Raw genomic sequence first — 17,673 nt, 5'->3', positions numbered from 1 at the left:
CCCCAGTCGCCCTCAGGGGCTTTGCAGCAGCCAAAGCAGGTCTGTAGTCAGATTCTGCGGGTCGTGCTGCGGTGGCCGGTCAGCGGGCCTGGGGACAGGCGTCAGACCTCACCCAGCGGGGCAGACGCCCGCAGAGGCTTGCGGCGGGCCCGGGGCCCCCAGGAAATGGAGTTGGGCGTGGCGGGCGTCTGGCCTCGGGCCCCCATCCGTCACCGACACAGCGATCTCATATTGGCCTCCTGCTGATTAATAGCCTTGGATTTGGATTTCGATACCCACTTTTAAGAGCTTACTAAGCACCTCTGTCGGTGTCCTGATGAGGGCTTGTGTGAGTGTGTGTGTGAGTGTGCGAGTGTGTGGGCATGTGTGTATATGATTGTGAGTGTGTGTGTGAGCGTGTGTGTATGTGATTGTAAGTGACTGTGAGAGAGTGTGTGTGAGCGTGTGCTCTCCCGGGCAGTTCACACCCGACCCCCGCCCTGAGCGCTATGGGAGGTCAACGGGCATGGCGGGCACGGGGAAGCGGGCTCAGCGGTGACGCCCTGCAGACACAGATGTTTGAGCTCGTGGGCCTTCCGTCCGTCTGTCCTTTCAGGGCCGGGGAGGTGGAGCCGGCGCTTGGCCTCTGGGGGCGCATCCCCGTATCTACCTGCAAGGGGGGCAGGAGAGAGCAGAGGCCATACTGGGGTTGCTTCAGGGACGCAGCGACATCACTCACCCGAGTAAATGTCCTGTGTGACCCGCCCGGTGCCCGGTGTCCCTCAGGAACAGAGCGCTGAGACCCCGGTCTCCCACCCCCATCCTGTGCCCAACCCTCTGTCCTCACTGCCTGGAGGTCGCTAAGCATTCACTGGCACCACTGGGCCAGGGGGAGGCTTCTGAACGTGCTCCTTTGGTGGGGATGGGACATCTCTGTTTACAAGGGCCCTGTCCGCAGCGCTGGCCGACTTCCACGTGTGACTGTAGCTGACAGAGTCATGTATGTGCCCAGAGGGCGAGCAGGGAAGACAGGGGACCAACAGAAGCCACTCAGCTGGGAGCTTGGCTGATACTCTGCCTGTGGCAGGGGGAGTGTCGTGCAGGCTGCCTCCTCTTCGAGGAGATGCGACAGAAAGCCAGCCAGATCCGCTGTGCGCTCTGCTTCTGAGCTGACCAGAGAGAATTCCTTCAGACCAAGGGCACTGCTAAAAGGAGCAGGATACCTGGTCACTCACGTGATAGGGACCGAGGAGCAGCCAAGCCTAGGAGAACCCAGGAAGGGTGGGAGGAGCCGGGCCATGTGGTGAGGGACACCGAGAGGAGATGTGGGAGCACTTGTTGGAGTGTCTCCCACCGAGAAGATGCCCTTCAGTGACTGTCCCCGTGCCCTTGTGCCCGGCGTGGCCCTCGGAACACTCACTTTCCCCATCACCCCCTGGTGTGTGGGTGATGCTGGTGATGAGATGGGCCATGGGGGCGGGCGTGGCAGCCCAGGGTCCCGGCACCCTCCAGGAGGCGGGGGCAAGTCCCTCCGGGGGTGGGGAGACTCCTCAGGACCCGGTGTCTGCTGGGCCAGCCGCTGCCCCGCACAGCGTGCCCAGGCCTGGCCTGTCTGTTGCAGGGACGGCACCCCGGGGAGCCAGAGCGTGTCCGAGCGGTTTGAGGTGACCTGGGAGACGGTGATGGTGAGCAGTCACGGGGCCGTGGTGGTCAAGTGTGACGGCCGGGGCAGCGGCTTCCAAGGGACCAAGCTCCTGCATGAAGTGCGGCGGAGGCTGGGCACCCTGGAGGAGAAGGACCAGCTGGAGGCTGTGCGGTGAGGCCCCGCCCGGGGAGGGGACAGGGGGCAGAGAAGCGAGAAAGGCGGGGTGGGCGTGCTTCCTAAGTGGGGGGCGCGTTTCTTGTCCGTGTGCACATTTTGCCTGCGACTCGCTCGGACTTACAGCGTTCTCTGGGCCGCTCCGGAGTGAGCTCCCGCTGGTGCCGCTCCTGCGGAGTTTTCACGCCAGCGTGCACAGAGCCTCGAGGCTTGTCCATTTACTGCCTGAAACAGGTGCAGAGACCGCGAGGTGGGCCTTCGCGGCTCCTCAGTTGCTTGGACAGACCTTGGCCGGCGTCCGCACATCTTTGCCCGTTGCCCACTGGGTGAGAGGGAGGAGGGAGGGGGGACGGAAGGAAGAACAAGGACGAGAGTGGGGCTGGAGCCCTGCAGGGGTTGCCGTCCCTGAGAAGGGGACCCTCCGCCCTTGCAGGCGGCAGGTGGGGGATGGGCACGTTTTGACCCACGGTTTCTTCACAGCCTCATCCCTGAGGCAGCAGGACCAGGAGAGAGTCCCCGAGAACAGAAAGTCTTAGTGCAAGGGGCGGATGCTCACAATTAATATTGAATTTCATTGTTGCCCTGGAAAGAAAGACACTGAGAACCTGTCTCAGGCCAGCTGGCCTGCGGACACCTTAGTCAAAATGCAGTTTTCACAGTTTACAGTACAGGGATTGTAGGGCCACACGTGCCTTTTCCCGGGAGAGCGCAGACTCGTTCTTGGAGGGGCAGGTGGGGCAGAAAACACGACTGCCATCTTCATCGTGGATAGGGTGCGCGACGCTGGACCCCAGGCCCTGGCGGAGGACACGGCGTCCTCCGGGCAACCTGCAGGCGGCTGGCCGCCGCTGGCTGCCCCCCTCTGAGCTGGGGGCCGAGAGGGCGCCAGGCTGTCTCACACTCGCTGTGTTTCTAAAAATAAGGGATTGGCCAGCCATCTGTTCAGAAACAGGGCAGGACCTGTTCCAGAAAAACAGTAAATAATGTCACCTTTCAAGCCACTGAGGCCTCCAGGAGCAAGAGTGCAAGCCGGCAGTGAAGGCGCAGACCTCCTCGGGGGGCCGGGACCCAGACGTCTCGGGCGGCAGGAAACTCTCCTTGATTCAGGATCTGGTGTTACCGCGTGCAAGCTGGTACTGCTCGCCGCACGACAGGCCAATAAATCGAGAGACGGGGTGTTGGGGCAAGGAGGAAGGACTTTATTCAGAAAGCCAGCAGACTGAGAAGATGGGGGACTGCCCCGTGTGTGGTTCTCCCAACTCCCCCTCCTGCTTCTGGCCCAGAGCCCACTTCCATCACAGCTGACCCGAGCACAGCCCCTCCCAGGCCCAGCGCCGTGCAAAAGAAGAGACAGTCATGTGAACGGATGGACTGGACACAGGAAACGCTACACTAGCACTTGGAGCACAGGCTGCAGCTGCAAACAGTCCTGCCTGGGGGGCTTCTGGGAGGAGGTGGCTTTTGGCAAAGACCTCGCCACAGAGGATTAACAGGGATTTGCCAGCAGAAAATGAGAGGTGTATGGAAAAAACATTGTGAGCAAAGGCGGAGGTAATGTAAAGACACAGCCTGTGCAAAGCACACCGACAAGGCAGCCTGTGTGGCATGGAGGGGCAGGGCAGGGCCAGATCAGGAGGCATTCCCACACCGTCCGAAGCAGCTGCTGCTTGCCCTGTAAGCGGCAGAGTCCCAGCACAGGACTTTTAGCAAGGAGGTGGCAAGGTCACCTTTATTTTCAAAACCGTACTCCTGGTGGCAGTATGGCAAGTTTTGTGGGCCCGGGTCCTGGCAGGAGACATTCACACCGGATGCTTTAGGGAGAGATGGATGACGTGCGTGTCTACAGAGGCGTGGCAGGGCAGGGTCCCCTGGGCGGCGGCGGCCCCAGCTGTGGGAGTCTGAGCGTGAGAGGCAGCGCCACGCCCCGGAGGAGGAGTTTCTGCGGCAGAGCCAGCAAGGTTTGTGAGTGAGTGAATGCGAGGTTGGACCAGTCGAGCCGGAGGTGTGTTCTGTGACCCTCACAACCCCGTGCCCGCCCACCGCCCGGAGCAGGACAGACTTACCGACCACGTGTCTCCCCCAGCCACTCCTTCTTGCCACATGAAGTCCTCGGCTGTGAGCCTCCCGGCTCTGATGGCACTGAGAGCAGCCGTGTGGTCTGGGACACCTGCGTCAGTGTGGGTCTCCAGGACTCGGTGCCAAGACGCAGGTACATGTGCAGAAGGCGTGTTTGTGCAGACTGCGGGGGCCGGAGCACAGCAGCGGCAGAACCATCAGGCCGCAGGGCCATCTGACCTTGGCAGGAGGGCCTCTGACAGCAGCTGGGCTCTGAGCGTCTCTGTCAGGACGACGGAAAGCCCAGAGCCCAGGGGCCAGTGGAGGACCCCATGCCAGTCACTGCCGGGTCAGCTTGAGCCACCCTGGAAGGTGGGAAGGCATGACCACCGGTGCCCATCAGCCAACAGCAGGCCGGGCTCTCCTGAAGAAAGGAAGGAGGGCTCACCCCTGCCCTCTGTCCGAAGGCTCCACGTGGGCCCACAAGACCCCCTTCTCCTCCAGGGTCTTCTCGCAGACCCCCACCCACAAGGCTTCTAACATCCTCTCCAGCTCAAGGCCCTGCCACTGGTCCCCTCGGGGCTGTGTCCCAGCTCCCTCCCCTGAGCACACATGTCACACCACGTGATCAGCACAGCCGCGTCCGGGTGTCAGCCCACCTGCCCAGGGACTCGGTGCTCGGCCGGGGCCTCCCCAGTCCTCGCTCTGGGCCTCCGCACGCCCCGGCACGGAGCTGCGCTCAGCACGGGCTCCATCCAGGAGGACACCCTGGTTGACTCAGCCCCGCCGTCTGCTGTGCCTCGGGCCATCAGGCAGGAATCCGCTCTCCTTCATCTGGCGGCTACACTGTTCACCAGGAAACAGTCGTCACATGGGAACCGCCGGCTGATGAGTGGGAACACAGCAACAAGATGATAAAAATGCCTGACATTGGGGAAAACAGCTTTCCCGAGAGGACTCCAGAGCTTTTTACAACGAGGACCATTGCTGCAACGAACGGGCTGTGGATCAGGAAATGAGTCACCAGGGAATTAGATGAAGGGTCCCCAAGCACTGGAAGCTGCCTGCTGAGAATAAAACCCGTGATGTGTCCCCAGCGGGGACGGAGCCCGAGACCCGGCTCTGCCCTCTGAGTGCCCGTGGCTCACCCCCCCGCCGTGCTCTCCGCAGACTGCCGCACGGATCCCAGCTGTTGGGGTCAGGTGGGCCAGCCACCCCGGACCACTCCACCAGGTGCCCCCAGGTGCACGTCTGCACATCAGGGATTTGGCCCCTGCGGAGAAACGTGCTCAGTGGTGCCACGTGTGTGCGCAGGCCGACTGTTCTGAGGGCCAGCCTCGTTGGGGGCAGTGGCGGGGTGTGTGTGTGCGTGCACCTCGGACTCCTAAATCCGGCAGACGCGACTGGAAGTCCTCCGGGCTCTCCTGTGATACCTGCCCCGTGTTTTTAAAGAGCAGACGTGTTCAAGGTTGTGTTAGTTTCCTTGGGCCAGAACACCAAAGTCAAGGTGCGGGCAGAGCTGCACTCTCTCTGAAACCTGGAGGGAGGCCCTGTCCTGGCCTCCGCCCGCTCCCGGGGGCTGCGCCCCTCGGCTTGCGGGCGCGTCCCTCTGTCCCACATCTTCACGTGGCCGTCTGCTCCCTTGTCTCCAGTCTCCTCCGCGTGTAGGACACCAGGCCTGCTGGATTAGGGGCCCACGCTCCTCTGCTGTGACCTCACCCAACTTCTGAATTACGTCTGCTGTGGGCCCTCCTGACGAGTACAGGCACACTGCGGTTCGGGGGTTAGAGCTCCAGCGTATTTTTCGGAATTCAACCCGTGGTAACTGCGCACGTCAGCGACACAAAGCCCCTCGCCCTGCACCGCCCACCCGCCCGTCCTGCTTCCCGGATGCGACCTCTCTCAACCCCGCCGTCTCCTTCATCACGCGTCCGCCTCCCCGATTCTGAATAGTCAGGACCACAGCAGGATTCCTCACCACGGGACTCCTTGTGGGCAGCCGCCTGGTCGGGTGGACAGTCAGAGGGGCAGCGCCCTCGCCCGGTGCCCCTCGCGGAGCCAGGGGCCGCTCAGCCCTGCTTCTCTCGGCGTCACTGAGCTGCCCCTGCAAGTGCTGTTGGCCTCTCACCTGGGTCACTCTCCGTGGGCCTGTTGTCATCTTGCCTCCCGGGACCGCCAGCGCCCTTCCCAGTCGCTCAGACGCACCGGCGCTCTGCCCACCTCAGTGCTCCTCTCTGAGCCATGGCCGCTTCCTTCTGCTCCACCTGGACCCCGTGTCTGGAGCATCACCTCGAGGCCCTCTCACAACTTTCTAGGCTGGGCCACGTGCCAGAGAACAGCAGATGAATGTCACCCTTTTTATTTACTTTTCCCTTCAGATGTCTAGAAAACTTCTCAAAATGTCTCCATTCCAGCCCCGCAGTTGAGGTTGCTGTTTTCCTGGGTGTGAAATCTGCACAGAAAATCATTCCCATCTAGAAGGGCCTGGTATCGCCCCCCGGCCGGTGCTGCTGGTGAGCAAAACCGCGTCACTCTGTCTGCTGACCGGCCCCGGTGCGTGGCCTGCCTCCCACCCCCTGTCTGCAATTTCAGCCCTTGGGCCTGGCCTTTTCCCTCCGGGGGACCGTTGTTCTCTGGCCTTAGAACATTTTGACTATAACACGTTGAGAATTTCTCTTTTCTCTGTTCTTTCTTGTTGGAACTTTTATGATACTGATTCTGGTGCTTCCGGGTTTATTCTGGACAAAACTTTTCTCTCCTGTTTTCAGCCTTTCTGGTGAATGTTTATTCTCAGGTGTGACAACGCAAAACCCTAGCCTTCTTTCTGCGCCCGAGAGCATACTGTCCTTGGCTTCCTGGCTCAGTGTCTGTCCTCCCAGATGCATTAGTGATGGCTTTGCACCTGTTTCCTCTGGTCGCTGCATTATCTCTGTCCCCTCTGGATTCCTGGGTTTTTCTGTTTTGTTGTTGTTGTTTGAGTTTTGGTCTGGACTCTCATCTGGAAGGTCCCTTACGGTTCTGATGAAGCTCGGCCGCCTCTTCACCTGTAAGGGAGGCCCGAGTGCGGGGCCGGGTCTGTGTGCAGAGGGCTGCCTGCTGGCACGTAGGCTTTGCTGTGGAGCGGGGCAGGGACCCAGCACTTTCGGGGGGAGGCGCAGCGCTCCACCTGTTGCGAAGCCTCGGGCCCAGGGCCGTCGGCTCTGCAGCCCCGGCAGCGCTCTCCCAGGTGCCTGCATCTGGGAAGGCCGAGGGAGGCACCGGGAGGATGCAGGTTCCCAGTCAGTTTGCTGGTTGTGATCCCACACCTAACCCCCTGCTGAGCCCTGGTGTCGGAGTGCGTTCGAATTGTCCACAGAACCGAGACCTGGGAAGTTCAAGTGACAAGTCTGAAGGCCCCACAGCCCCTTAGAAGCTGCATGGGGGTGGACACAGGACATGCTGCCCGCTGCGGTGAGAACGGGAGCTGGTGAAGACAGGGCCCGTGCGTCCGTGAGCACTGGTCCCTGAGAGGCGCGTGGAGCCTGACAGGGACACACACTCCATGGGCGTGACGAGGACGGTGACCGAGGGCCTGTAGGGATTCTCAGACGGACTCAAACTTAGGTCAGTCCACAGAGTTAACACACGTGAGTCGTCAGTTTTCGACAAATGACCTGGGAAACTGGTTATATTAAAATGAACAGTAATACGCAGTTGTCGCTCGGTATCCACGGGGACAGGTTCTGGGACCCACTCGGATTCCCAAATGCTAGGTGCTCGAGCCCCTTCTGCAGAGCGGGCAGTGTTCGCGCACAGCCACCGCCGTCCTCCCAGGAGCTTGCAGACACGCGTCCCTCCGTCCCTGCCACCTCCTGTGTAAGTGCCGTGTCAGCAGCCGTGATTGCGGCGTGGGCGCCATGTGCGGCAATTCAAATGTCGCCCTTTGGAACTTTTTGGATTTTTTTCCCCAAGTATTTTCAGTCCGTGGTTGGTTGAATCTGTGGATATAGAACCTGGGGATACAGAGGACCGACTGTAATGGAGGCATAAAAGTCACCTGAATTTTTATCCTCATGAGAAGTCAGGGAAACTGCTGCTCCACGCGGGGCCTTCCCGCTTCCATGAACAGGCGTCCATTCACTTCGGACATTGGCAGTTAAAGTTCTGTTCTAACCAGGAGGGGCTGGCCAGGTCCCGGGATGTAGGGGTCCTTGAGGAGTTGGCAGGAGTAGGACAGGGCAGTCTCAGGCCCCAGGACGCGGAGGTCTGCAATCCCCTGGACAGAGAAGGCAGTTAGAAGTGACGGCTGGCGCCAGCCAGCAGACACCAGAAAGAAATCAGCAGGCAGCACCTAGGGCGGGAGTCACAAGGAGGGCTCGGCGGCGGGGACAGCTGGCAGGTGGGTGCAGACAGCAGCCTGTCATCCGCCAGCAGGTGGCAGGACTTCCGCGGCTGAATGAGATTTCGGAAAGCAGAAAGATTCCAGTCACTTTGTGGGGAAACCAGGGACCACGGGGGAAAGCTGGCGAGATGCCAGCAGGGATAAGGCAGAGTCTGGACCATGTCAGGCCTCAGCTGGTGGCATCCAAGGCGGAGCCCTGGCAGGAATGGTTCTGCCACCAAATAGGTCCAAGGCAGGGACGCCCTCCCAGGAGTTGGGGACAGAGGACACTGCAGGTGGAGGGGAGCCCCATGCCCTGACTCAGAGCCCTGTAGCTCCCGGAGCGCCTGTTCTCCCAGCTGACCCCAGAGGACCCTCCCAGAGCCTGGGGCGCTGGGCATCACGTGGACCAAGTCGAGGGTGCACCCTGCAGGCCTGGAAGTCTCCAGAGCAGCCCCTGGTCTCTGCACCAGGGGTTCTCGGCCCGCGAGCTCTGCAGGCCTGGGTGTCCCAGTTACTGCAAGGGCGCTCTGGGTTTTTAACGAGGGCATATGATGCACCAAGTAAGTAAAAGCAGTGAACACTCGTATTAGAATTCCAGTAGTTCCTTCGGCTTAAGTCGGGGTTTTCATCCTCGGCACCGCTGGGACGCACGGCCCTAGGCCACGGGGCTGCAGGACCTGAGTGCAGCGCGCCCTAACCCCTCTCCCTGTTGCCCTTGCAGGCTGATGCTGAAGGAGCCGTACGTCGACAAGACGCGGGTGGCCGTGTTCGGGAAGGTAGGCCGTGCTGACCTGGGTCTGAGCGCCCCTGCTCGGGCGCTGACCTGCGCCGTTGCCAGGGCCTGACCTGATTTACTGGGAGTGTCTCTGGACAGCTGCGTGCGAGCAATTATTTTTTAAGAGAGTTTGGGTGTTCCGTGATTCCAGCAAAGGGAGCCTCTGACTAGCTCACGTGTCACTGCTTCTTTTCACATTATCTGGAAGGAAAGGCAGAAAAGAGGTCAGGTTCTTATGAGGATGCTCTGTTAGGCTCCTAACTGCTTTTCGGACACAGGCCTGCCGTGGTTCCCGGGCTGGTACCCCAAGAAGGATGGGGAGGCGAGAGTTTCTGTGTGTCTTTACGGCAGGAGTCATGTTAGCTCACTGGGTTCACTCGCGTGGATGGGAGTCCGGGAGGTTCACACGGAACCAGAGAAGCTCCCATGGTGGGGGCCCGTCTGAAGGCCATAGGGGGAGTGGTGGCACTGTGGCTGGGAGTCAGGTCTGTGGAGGGCCACGCCCTGCTGCCCTGGCACACAGCCTCCCGCCGTCAGACGGCCCGGACCCGTGGCCTGTCGATCTCGAGAAGGCAGGAGCACAGATGGCAGACATGGACTCGTCTTCCCTCTGGGGAGCACCTCCCAGCACAGGCCCTGAGAGGGGCCTCGGGGGCCTGGCTGCAGGTGGAGGTTCGGACAGGTAACCAGAGCAACACCTCTGCGGCATCACCTCCGAGCCCAGCGACCGGGGGGACTGGGTGCATGTGAGACGCAGCACCGCCCTGCAGGGGTCCCACACCCCGAGGGAAGACGGGAAAGGGGGGACCCAGAGGACAGACCGGAGCCTGGATGCAGAGTCCTGGGGCTCATTCTGTGCTGGCGATGACCCACTGCCTGCCTGTGCAGAGTCGGAGCCAGTGGGATCATTCATGGAGTAACTTTGGGCGTCAACACATCACTTGTCCCCACGGCAAAGGTACTGGCTCCAGGCGGGGCGCCCAGGCCCAGGTCAGCCTCCATCCAGGCTTTGCTCTTCCCCGAACACGCCGTCCCCTCCCAGGAGCGTGGTGTCCCTTCTCAGGCCCCATTCCAGGGCTGGCGCCTAAACCCCTCCCCACTGCCTAGGGCCTCTCAGAAGTCACTCGGGACACAGGAATAAGAGTCCTCAGCAGGGAAGAGGCTTTCTTGACAAGTGGCTGCTTCCGCTGCGTGGGCACCGTGTGCTGCGTGGACCAGGGCCCACCTGCCCTTAGAACGCAGCCCTCAGGCACCGAGACAGGTGGCGCTGTGTGTGCCGTGCTTGATGCTGGGCACCCGCCCACAGGGTCCCCCTGCCTCTTTGAGTGGTGCCTTAGATAGAGGTTCGCGGACTCCGTGATTGCATTTCTCCTGGGAGGGAAGCAGCCATCGGTTCTTTTCAGCGTGTGGGTTCGCAGGCTCTCCTCACATCCACCTGGAGGAGTCCGTGTCCGCCCCCAGCATGAAGCACAGGGCCTCCTGGAGCAGCAGGGTGCAGGGAGCTGTCCTGGAGGGGCGAGGGCTAGGCCGGACGGCTCTCACTGAGACCCGAGAAGGCCATGATGTTCTCTAGGAAAATGTGTTCAACACTTTTTTTTTCAAACGACCTTATTTGTTTAGAGCAGTTTTAGGTTCATAGCGAATTTGAGAGAATTTCCCCTCCCCAACAACACACACAGCCTCCCCGACCTTCAACTTGCCCCCCAGGTGACACCTTTGTTCCCGTGATGGACCTGCACTGAATCCGAATCACCCAGGACCCCCGGGTCACAGCAGCCTCCGCTCTTGGTGTCGTACACGCTGTGGGTTTGGACAGATGTGTAATGACGTGTATCCATCACAGGATCGTACGGAAGGGTCCCACTGCCCTCAGAACCCTCTTCCCCCCCAGTTCACCCCTCCCCCTCCCCCAGCAGCCGCTCTTCTTTTTACTGCCAGCAGTTCTACGTTTCCCAGAACGTCACAGAGCTGGAATCACTCAGTGTGCAGCCTCTTCAGACTGGCTTCTCTGACTTAGCAACACACATTTAAGGTTGTCCTTTCATGTCCTTTCGTGGCTCGACAGCTCATTGCTTTTTAGTACCGGACAACCCAGGGTCCAGATGTGCCCACTGAAAGGCACCTTGGTTACTTCCAAGTTCCGGCAGGTACACATAAAGCTGCTGTAATCGTCCCCGTGCGGGTTTCTGTGTGGATATAAGCTTCCGGCTTCTTAGGGGGAACAGCAAGGAACACGGTCCCTGCTTCGTATGGTGAGGGCGTTCAGTTTAGTAAGGAACCACTAACCCGTCCTCCGTCGCGGCCGTACCCGCTTGCATCCCCCCGTGTGGACACCTGTCCCGTGCAGGCCCCAGAGCTGAGCACCACGGCAGACCTCTGGCAGTGACTCCTCGTTGGCCCACCCTCAGAATCAAACAAAATGGACTGACTCTGCCGTAGACGGGGAAGGCAGCGAGAAACGCTGCGTGAAGGCGCTGGGTTGGAAGGGTTGACCGTCGCCCTGCACTCAGCAGCGTTTCAGGTCCACGGTCGCCCCCACCCCTCTGCCACATCTCACCCTCGAGTCGCTGGAACACCAGGCCCCAAGGAGGGGGACACGCACATCACATATTTCATTGGAACAGCATTTGCTTTTCATCTTTTTTACCTCCCTTAAAAAATGTTAACGTTAAAACATTTCTAACGAAAGAACCACAGGGAAATGGTTGCTGGCGTCACTGGCCTCGTTGGGTCTGAGGCTGTTTTCACGAGGGAATCACTGACTTTTCCTCCCACTCGCCCGCCTCTCTGTCTTCGCTCCTTCCCAGGATTACGGCGGGTACCTGAGCACGCACCTCCTCCCCGCGAAGGGTGAGGGTCAGGGTCAAGTTTTCGCCTGTGGCGCAGCTCTCTCTCCAATAACAGACTTCAGACTCTACGGTAAGGGGCTTGGTAGACACAGAGTCGGCCCCACACGCCCCGTCCCCGCCATCCCTGCAGCCCCGACTCCTGCCGGCCTCCCCTGCTCAGTCACCCACAGTCGGCTACCCGGCTAACCCGTGGGGGCGAAGCACCGCAGCAGAGCCTGAGGAGGGGAGGGGAGGGCAGAGGGAGTTCCCGGCCACTTGTTCTGAAAGAAGGTGGTTAACCCCCTAAGATGCCCCTGAACCGCATTCCCAACACACAAGACCGGGAGCTGAAACACGACCAGACCAGCGTCTGCGCCTGCGGTGGCAGGAGCTGTGTGGCAAGGGGAGGAGGCGCCCAGCCGTCACCCGCGATCCCTGCCGCCCTTCCTCTTTGACCCCGGAGTCGGGCAGGGCCCAGCACTGGGGCTCTGTCCCGGCGTAGGGGTGTTTGGAGGGGGCTGGGAGAGTGGCTGCTGCTGGTCCTGGGTGGCTCCACTCTGCTCCCTGCCCACCCTCCTCCCTGGCAATGCCCACAGCCCTTCCCAGAATCAGACCCCCAGGGGTGGGAACCAGACCTCTGCCTGCACAATCATGGCTCTGTGGTCCCTGTTTTGGGGTCCGAGGCTCCCTCGTGTCTCCTCCCTCTGGTCAGCCAGCCTCTTTTCTCTGCCTGTGAATGGCTTTGTGACATGACCCTGTTTGGAAACATGCAGAGAGGTCTTCCCTGTGGGCTCTGTGAGCTGGCATTTGGGTCAGGATGCAGGGAGGCTCGGCTGGTAGCCCCGACCGCCGCCCTGAGCATCACTGATGGGAAATCCCGAGGGCTCCTGGTTGCTGGTCTGTGGAGCTGCTGGGGCCTCAGATTCCCCTTGGGTCCAAGGAACAAGCACCTCCCCCATGGCTGCCCCTCCCTGTGTGCCCCATCTCAGCACCCACGGGCCCCACAGAGCGGTCCGGGGACGACGGTGGAGTCGGGCCCCCCACGGGGTCCTGCAGCTGAAAGGCTCGCAGCAGATGCCCTGATCTGTGCAAACAGCTATGCCGCCAATTTCAACCTAAAACTGTGCAAGAACTCTCCTGATTCAACACGTCATGGTTTTCCCTGGGGATACGTGTAGCGCAGCCCACGCTCCTCGCAGCCACTGAGGCAGCCCCAGTGGCTTTAGTCACGCTCCTTCACGTCTGCCTGACTTGCGCACCCATGAAGGCCGCCACCCATGCCCTGACCTGTCCCCGTGCCCAGGGCGAGGAGGGCCTCCACGCCGTCCCTTTGACTTAGCTAAGGGTGTCCCTGCACCCGTGGGAGCAGTTTGGCGCTCTTGCCTCCCTGACTTCCTGCCGGGGTCCCCAGGTCCTCACCCAGGACCCCGACCTGAGCCAGGGAGCGGGTAGAGCAGAGGCCGGCTGAGACTTGTGAGAAATAAGTAAATGCTGCTGGGAATTTGCCCTTACTATTTGTTCCCTCTCCTGTATGTGGCAATGGTGTGTGTGTGCGGAGGGCAGCTATCCTGTTTACTTAGGGTTCAGGTCAATTTGGTTTCGCTCAGTGGCATTCTCGCTGGACGGCTGTAACCCAGCCACCAACACTAACATATATACACGTCGCCCGCTGCTGTCTGACTGCCCTTGTGAAGACCCGAGAGGTTGAGCTGGTTTTCAAAAGCAAATCGCCACGCAGGTGGCAGCAGGTCCACCCCAGGCCCCCTACCCGTCCCCCAGGGCGTCCCCCAGAGTCCGACAGGCCCCAGGGCCAAGGGGTAATGCTGTCCCCTCTGCTTCTGTCCAGCGTCTGCCTTTTCCGAGAGGTACCTGGGCCTCCATGGACTTGACAACAGAGCATATGAGGTATGTTTGGGCGCAGTCCCGGCTTGGCAGAACTGGGACTCTGATGAAATCGGCCAGCCTCTTCTCTGAATCACTCCCTCCCTCCCCTCCAGCCCCAGCCCTCCCCTTAACTCCTTCTGGGCCTGTGTCCTCTCCTTGCCCACCGTGAGAAACCCTCTGGGCCCTCCCTCCACCACCTGGTGAACTGCCCATCCTGGACTTGGAGGGCAAGGAGGAACGCTGGGAAGGCTCTGAGTGGAGGAGGCTGTCCCAGGTCCCTAGACGTTGGGTGTAGATGTCCCGATGGGTGTAGGTGTCTGCTGACCCCCTTTGTCCCCGGGTCCCTAGACGATGGGTGTAGGTGTCCACTGGCCCCTGTGTCCCCAGGTCCCTAGACGATGGGTGTAGGTGTCTGCTGACCCCCTTTGTCCCCGGGTCCCTAGATGTTGGGTGTAGATGTCCGCTGGCCCCTGTATCCCCGGGTCCCTAGACGTTGGGTGTAGATGTCTGCTGACCCCTGTGTCCCCGGCTGCTTCTGCTTTGGGAGCATAAGCCCTTGATTGGGAACAGAAAGCCCCTGGACAGCACGTCCTGTCACAGGCGCTCAGTTGGCTCAGTGCGCCACCAGCGCGGCGGGTCCTCCTCTACTGCAGGCAGGGCTGCGGCTTCAGAGCGGAAGTGGGTGCGTGGCCCACCGGACTGTGGGCCAGGGTGTCCCACCAGTGGCATCAGGTGACATGACGGCCCAGGCTACCTGCAGTGGGAGAAACTTCTGCCTGCTCCCTTCTCCTCCTCCCCCTTCCTCTTCCTGAGAGGTGCTGAGGTCAGGGAAGGCCGCCCTCGTGAGACCTGCTGGGCGTGGTGTGGCGGGTGGGGGTGTGCCCAGGGTCTCCAGGAACTTTGTTTCCATCGGGGCCGGGCCTCTCGGTCGGGTGTCCAGTCCAGCCCTGCTGCCCGCCGGGCGGCGCTCACTCTCTGCTCTTGCCCCGCGCGCAGATGGCCAAGGCGGCACCCCGGGTGTCGGCGCTGGAGGAGCAGCAGCTCCTGATCATCCACGCCACCGCCGACGGTGAGCACCATGCGCGGGGCCCCACGCTTCCGCCTCGGTGCTGTCACGGGTTTTGACAAACACTTTCTTCTTTTTTTCTTTTCAACAGAAAAAATCCACTTCCAGCACACAGCAGAACTCATCACCCAGCTAATTAAGGGAAAGGCTAATTACAGCTTACAGGTACAGTCTGCGCGCACCTGCTCGGGTCCACACTTGGAGATGCGGTCCTTTCCACGGAGGAGGAGCCGATGGGCACCCAGTGCATCCCATTTCCACTCGCTCTCGGGTGTCCTGGTTGTCCGAGATGGGCGCGGCACCGCAGATCAGACAAATGGGCAGGGCTTGCTTTTTCTGCTAATTAGGTTAGCTCAGTTCTGCACTCAGGCTGCGTTGAAGCCCCTGTAGGACTCCACCACCTCCCCGCCCCCCGTCCAGCCCTGCGGTGAGCAGCAGGCCAGCACCCACACCCCCACAGTGTGATGAGGGTGGGGCTCTTGTCCCACGTGGGGTGGCGGGTCCTGAGCCTTCTCCCACCAGCCTCCCCCTGGCTGGGTGCTCTGGGACTGTGTGGGGGCGGCAGCAGTCAGAGAGCACCGCCCTTCCCGAGGACCAGACTCATGGCCTTGACCTCAGTGGCACTGGTGCTAATCCACCAGCTCCAGCCTGCGTGCTTACCAGCAATGCACGATGCTGCTTCTGGAAACTTCTTCCATCTCCTTCCTGCCCTCTGGTTGTTGGGTGAAACGGGTATGACCCCAATGGTCTTTTCAGGTCCAGAGATAAACGAGAAACTTCCTCAGGCGGGCACCCACTCCTCAGAGAGCAGCAGCCCTGGCGCCGGCCACTTCCTGCCTCTGTCCCCCCGGCCTGGCCTGGCCTGTAGGGCCGGTGTGGGCTGTGGGGCCCCACGTCTCGCACGCACCGCGGTGGCCCCTGGTGGTGACTTCTCCTGCCTTCCTTGCAGATATACCCGGACGAAAGCCATTACTTTAACAGCGCCTCCCTGAAACAGCACCTCTACCGCTCCATCATCAGCTTCTTCGTGGAGTGCTTCCGGATTCAGGACAAGGTCCCGACAGTCACAGCAAAGGAGGAGGAGGAGGAGGACTGAGCACAGGAGCCCGAGGCTCAGCGTGGCTCTTCCTAGAACCGCGGACCCCCGGGAACCCCCGCCCCTCCCCACAGAGGCCGGTGGGGGGCAGGGAGTGTTACCTTCATAGCATGTGTGTCTCTGGTTCTGAAGGCAGTTGTACTTCAGAAACAAGCTCCTTCCCGGGTGGAGATGCGTCGTCACTCACGAGGGCGTCCCCGGAGCCCGGAACCACCGCTGCTCCCCCCCCCCCCCAGAGTGACCGGTGCATCCCGCAACCCCTCCCCAAGGAACAAGGCAAAGGACGAACGGCAGTGAGGAAGCTGGCCCTGGACTCCCCACTCGCAAGCAGAGCAGTGAGACCCAGCCTCCGCCGGGCACCACGGCCCCCCCGAGCGTCACACGCTGTCTGACGCCCCCGCGCCGGGAGCACCCAGAGCGCAGCTGCGCTGACAGCGCCTGCTCGTAGCTTGGCTTGCTCAGCGCCCTCGCGGGCCGTGCAGAGTGTTCCCGTAGCTATGCTAATGGTCAGCTTCCGGAATTAATTCGTATTTTTCTATGGTTTTTACCTGACGCTGTCTCTGGTCACGGGGTGGTTTTGCTGTGCTTTTTTGTTTTGTATTGTTTGGCTTTGTTTTGTTCGGTCAATGTGTAGGCTTTGCGCTTGTGTGGAGAAGGAAACGGATCAGAAGTAACTAACTACTCTCTCCTCGAGGTCATCTTTAGACTTTGTGGAAGCGTTTCAAAACGCTGACGGGAACAAGCATCCAATACTATTCACTAAAAATTCATAAATAAAACCTCTCTCCCACCAGGCCGCATTAGGATTTGGCTTAGAGTCGCATTGTCCATTTACATATATTTTTAACCCCATCCTTTTCCTCCTTGGTAAGTTGTCGAGTCTTCATATGCATTTGGTTAAAGAGACAAAGTGTTGACCCCACCTCCAGGTCCATCTCATGTGCTGGGGTGACAGAGGCCCTCGAGGAAGGTGGGGGCTGGTGTTGGTGTCACCCCCACCCTGGGGGGTGGCCCTGTCCCTCGTGCCGCATGCCAGCAGCCACATCGATGCTCTGTGCTAGCCTTGTAAGATAGCCTCTGACCATGCGTACGTATGGCCAGCACCCTGTGCACATTTCCTGGTGGTGTATATAAAGGCAGGATGCTGGTCAGACGTGGCGCCGCGTCCCCTGCCCGCCACCCCAGTTCTCAGCGTGTTTGGCTCGCATGCCCACGCTCGGGCCGACCTGGCTCTCGAGAAATACTAGTGTCAACAGACCGTGGCCTCGGGAGCCCTCGACAACCCTGAATGTTGGTTCTGATTTCTCCAGCTTCTGGTCCTGCTGAGGGTCCACAACACCTTGTCGGCAGAGGAGACACGTCCACGTCGCTTTGGGGGCGGGGGTTTCACTTACACGCGCTTTGAACGTCAGCTGCGGTTAGCTGGATTAGAAGAGCTCCGTCACGGGTTTTTCAAGGTGAAGCATCACCCTTTGGGATGAGGATGAATGGGCTGACCACCCTCCGCACACTCTGGCCGTGCTCTGCCACTTCACGGGCTCGACTACTGCCAGGCCAGTCGGTCCGAAAGGGCGCGCCGGCCCCGGCCACGAGGTCTGGCGGGAGGGCAGCGGGAGTGCGGCGTGGTAGTGTTTGCTCATCTGTGGAATAAAACAGCATTTTCTTTTGCTCTTGGAGAGCTCCTTTCTTGTTTACCCTCCACCATCTCACCTTCGAAAGTGTGCGGATGCTTAGGAAGACTTTAAGGGGCTCCTTGTGCCCCAACCAAGTCCGACGCGTGTCCTCAAGACCCCGTGTGCAGCAAGTAA

General features: G+C 60.6%; 1 protein-coding gene across 5 annotated transcripts in view; it reads left to right on the top strand.

The window, feature by feature from the left end:
- The window catches only part of DPP6 (dipeptidyl peptidase like 6), an 846,041-nt gene extending 829,379 nt beyond the window's left edge, over positions 1-16,662 (top strand). For 4 of the 5 annotated variants that reach the window (XM_032483043.1, XM_032483045.1, XM_032483041.1 and 1 more), the window contains exons 20-26: positions 1,601-1,795; positions 8,938-8,992; positions 11,799-11,910; positions 13,666-13,724; positions 14,700-14,772; positions 14,861-14,934; positions 15,719-16,662. In XM_032483043.1, coding sequence (XP_032338934.1) covers positions 1,601-1,795; positions 8,938-8,992; positions 11,799-11,910; positions 13,666-13,724; positions 14,700-14,772; positions 14,861-14,934; positions 15,719-15,865 — 715 coding nt within the window. In that variant the 3' untranslated portion in view covers positions 15,866-16,662. The remainder of the gene's footprint in view (positions 1-1,600; positions 1,796-8,937; positions 8,993-11,798; positions 11,911-13,665; positions 13,725-14,699; positions 14,773-14,860; positions 14,935-15,718) is intronic. The other variant, XM_032483046.1, reaches the window with a different exon arrangement.
- The last annotated feature ends 1,011 nt before the right edge of the window (positions 16,663-17,673 follow it).

Source organism: Camelus ferus, chromosome 7 (genome assembly GCF_009834535.1).
Source record: "Camelus ferus isolate YT-003-E chromosome 7, BCGSAC_Cfer_1.0, whole genome shotgun sequence".
NCBI lineage: Eukaryota > Metazoa > Chordata > Mammalia > Artiodactyla > Camelidae > Camelus > Camelus ferus.
This window is presented reverse-complemented; position numbering and strand designations above follow the sequence as displayed.